Raw genomic sequence first — 832 nt, 5'->3', positions numbered from 1 at the left:
ATGGCTATCGACAATCTCGCCACCATAGATGTCTCAAAGGAGAACTGGTCTATTATTGCAAAGGTGAACCGGTTGTGGCTTAGTCCGAGCTTATATGGCTCAAAGCTTCCATTTTCCATGGACATGATTCTTATGGATGACAAGGTAAATCACTTTTTCACATAATGACCATGTGTTACGTTCTTTTTTTTAAACTATAAATCTCAAATTTCCTCATTTTATTGAATTTCAGGGTTTTAAGATTCATGCTACGGTTAGGAAGACTCTTATATACCGATTCCAATCTTTGCTGAGTGAAGGACGTGTATATCAGATTTTGTTTTCTGGTGTTGGTGAAAGCGGTCGTGATTTCCGTTCAACCTCGCACCCATTCAAGATCAACTTTGATATTCATACATTTGTGCGCTTGGTTCCCAAACAGGCCATCAACTTAAACCCTTACAATTTTGTGCCAATATCTGATATAATGTTTAAGGACCTTTATACGTCTTTTCTTATAGGTATAGACTCTTTTTTAGTCTTTTGATATTTAAATTAGTGTTCTGGGTTTTGGATTAATGTTTCTATGATTTTGCAGATGTGATTGGAATTCTCACTGGTGCAAGTGCTGAAACTGAGTTTGAGAAAGATGGAACAAAGCAGAAAATGATTACTATTGAACTTGACCAAGATGGGTACACACAATGTTTATTGCTTATTCATATTTTTTCCATCTTTGATTATTGTGAGTAAGGTTTTATAATTTCTCAATTTTCTTAATAGAGTTCGGGTTGAATGCACCTTTTTTGGAAAGTATGTTACTGAAGTCGTTGGTTATTCTCTTTATTGTTGA

General features: G+C 35.1%; 1 protein-coding gene across 1 annotated transcript; it reads left to right on the top strand.

Moving 5' to 3' along the window:
* Positions 1-832, top strand: LOC130742698 (uncharacterized). Its single transcript, XM_057594799.1, has 4 exons — positions 1-63; positions 233-500; positions 578-674; positions 763-832. The coding sequence occupies exons 1-4, from the start codon at positions 1-3 to the stop codon at positions 830-832; spliced, it is 498 nt and encodes a 165-aa protein (XP_057450782.1).

Source organism: Lotus japonicus, chromosome 3 (assembly GCF_012489685.1).
Source record: "Lotus japonicus ecotype B-129 chromosome 3, LjGifu_v1.2".
NCBI lineage: Eukaryota > Viridiplantae > Streptophyta > Magnoliopsida > Fabales > Fabaceae > Lotus > Lotus japonicus.
This window is presented reverse-complemented; position numbering and strand designations above follow the sequence as displayed.

What these genes read in the sequence shown, in the direction of transcription:
- LOC130742698 (XM_057594799.1), top strand. Translation starts at nt 1, where the DNA reads ATGGCTATCGACAATCTCGCCACCATAGATGTCTCAAAGGAGAACTGG. An exon ending in TTATACGTCTTTTCTTATAG is followed by an intron (nt 501 to 577) that starts GTATAGACTCTT and finishes ATGATTTTGCAG; the next exon opens with ATGTGATTGGAATTCTCACT. An exon ending in ATTGAACTTGACCAAGATGG is followed by an intron (nt 675 to 762) that starts GTACACACAATG and finishes TTTTCTTAATAG; the next exon opens with AGTTCGGGTTGAATGCACCT.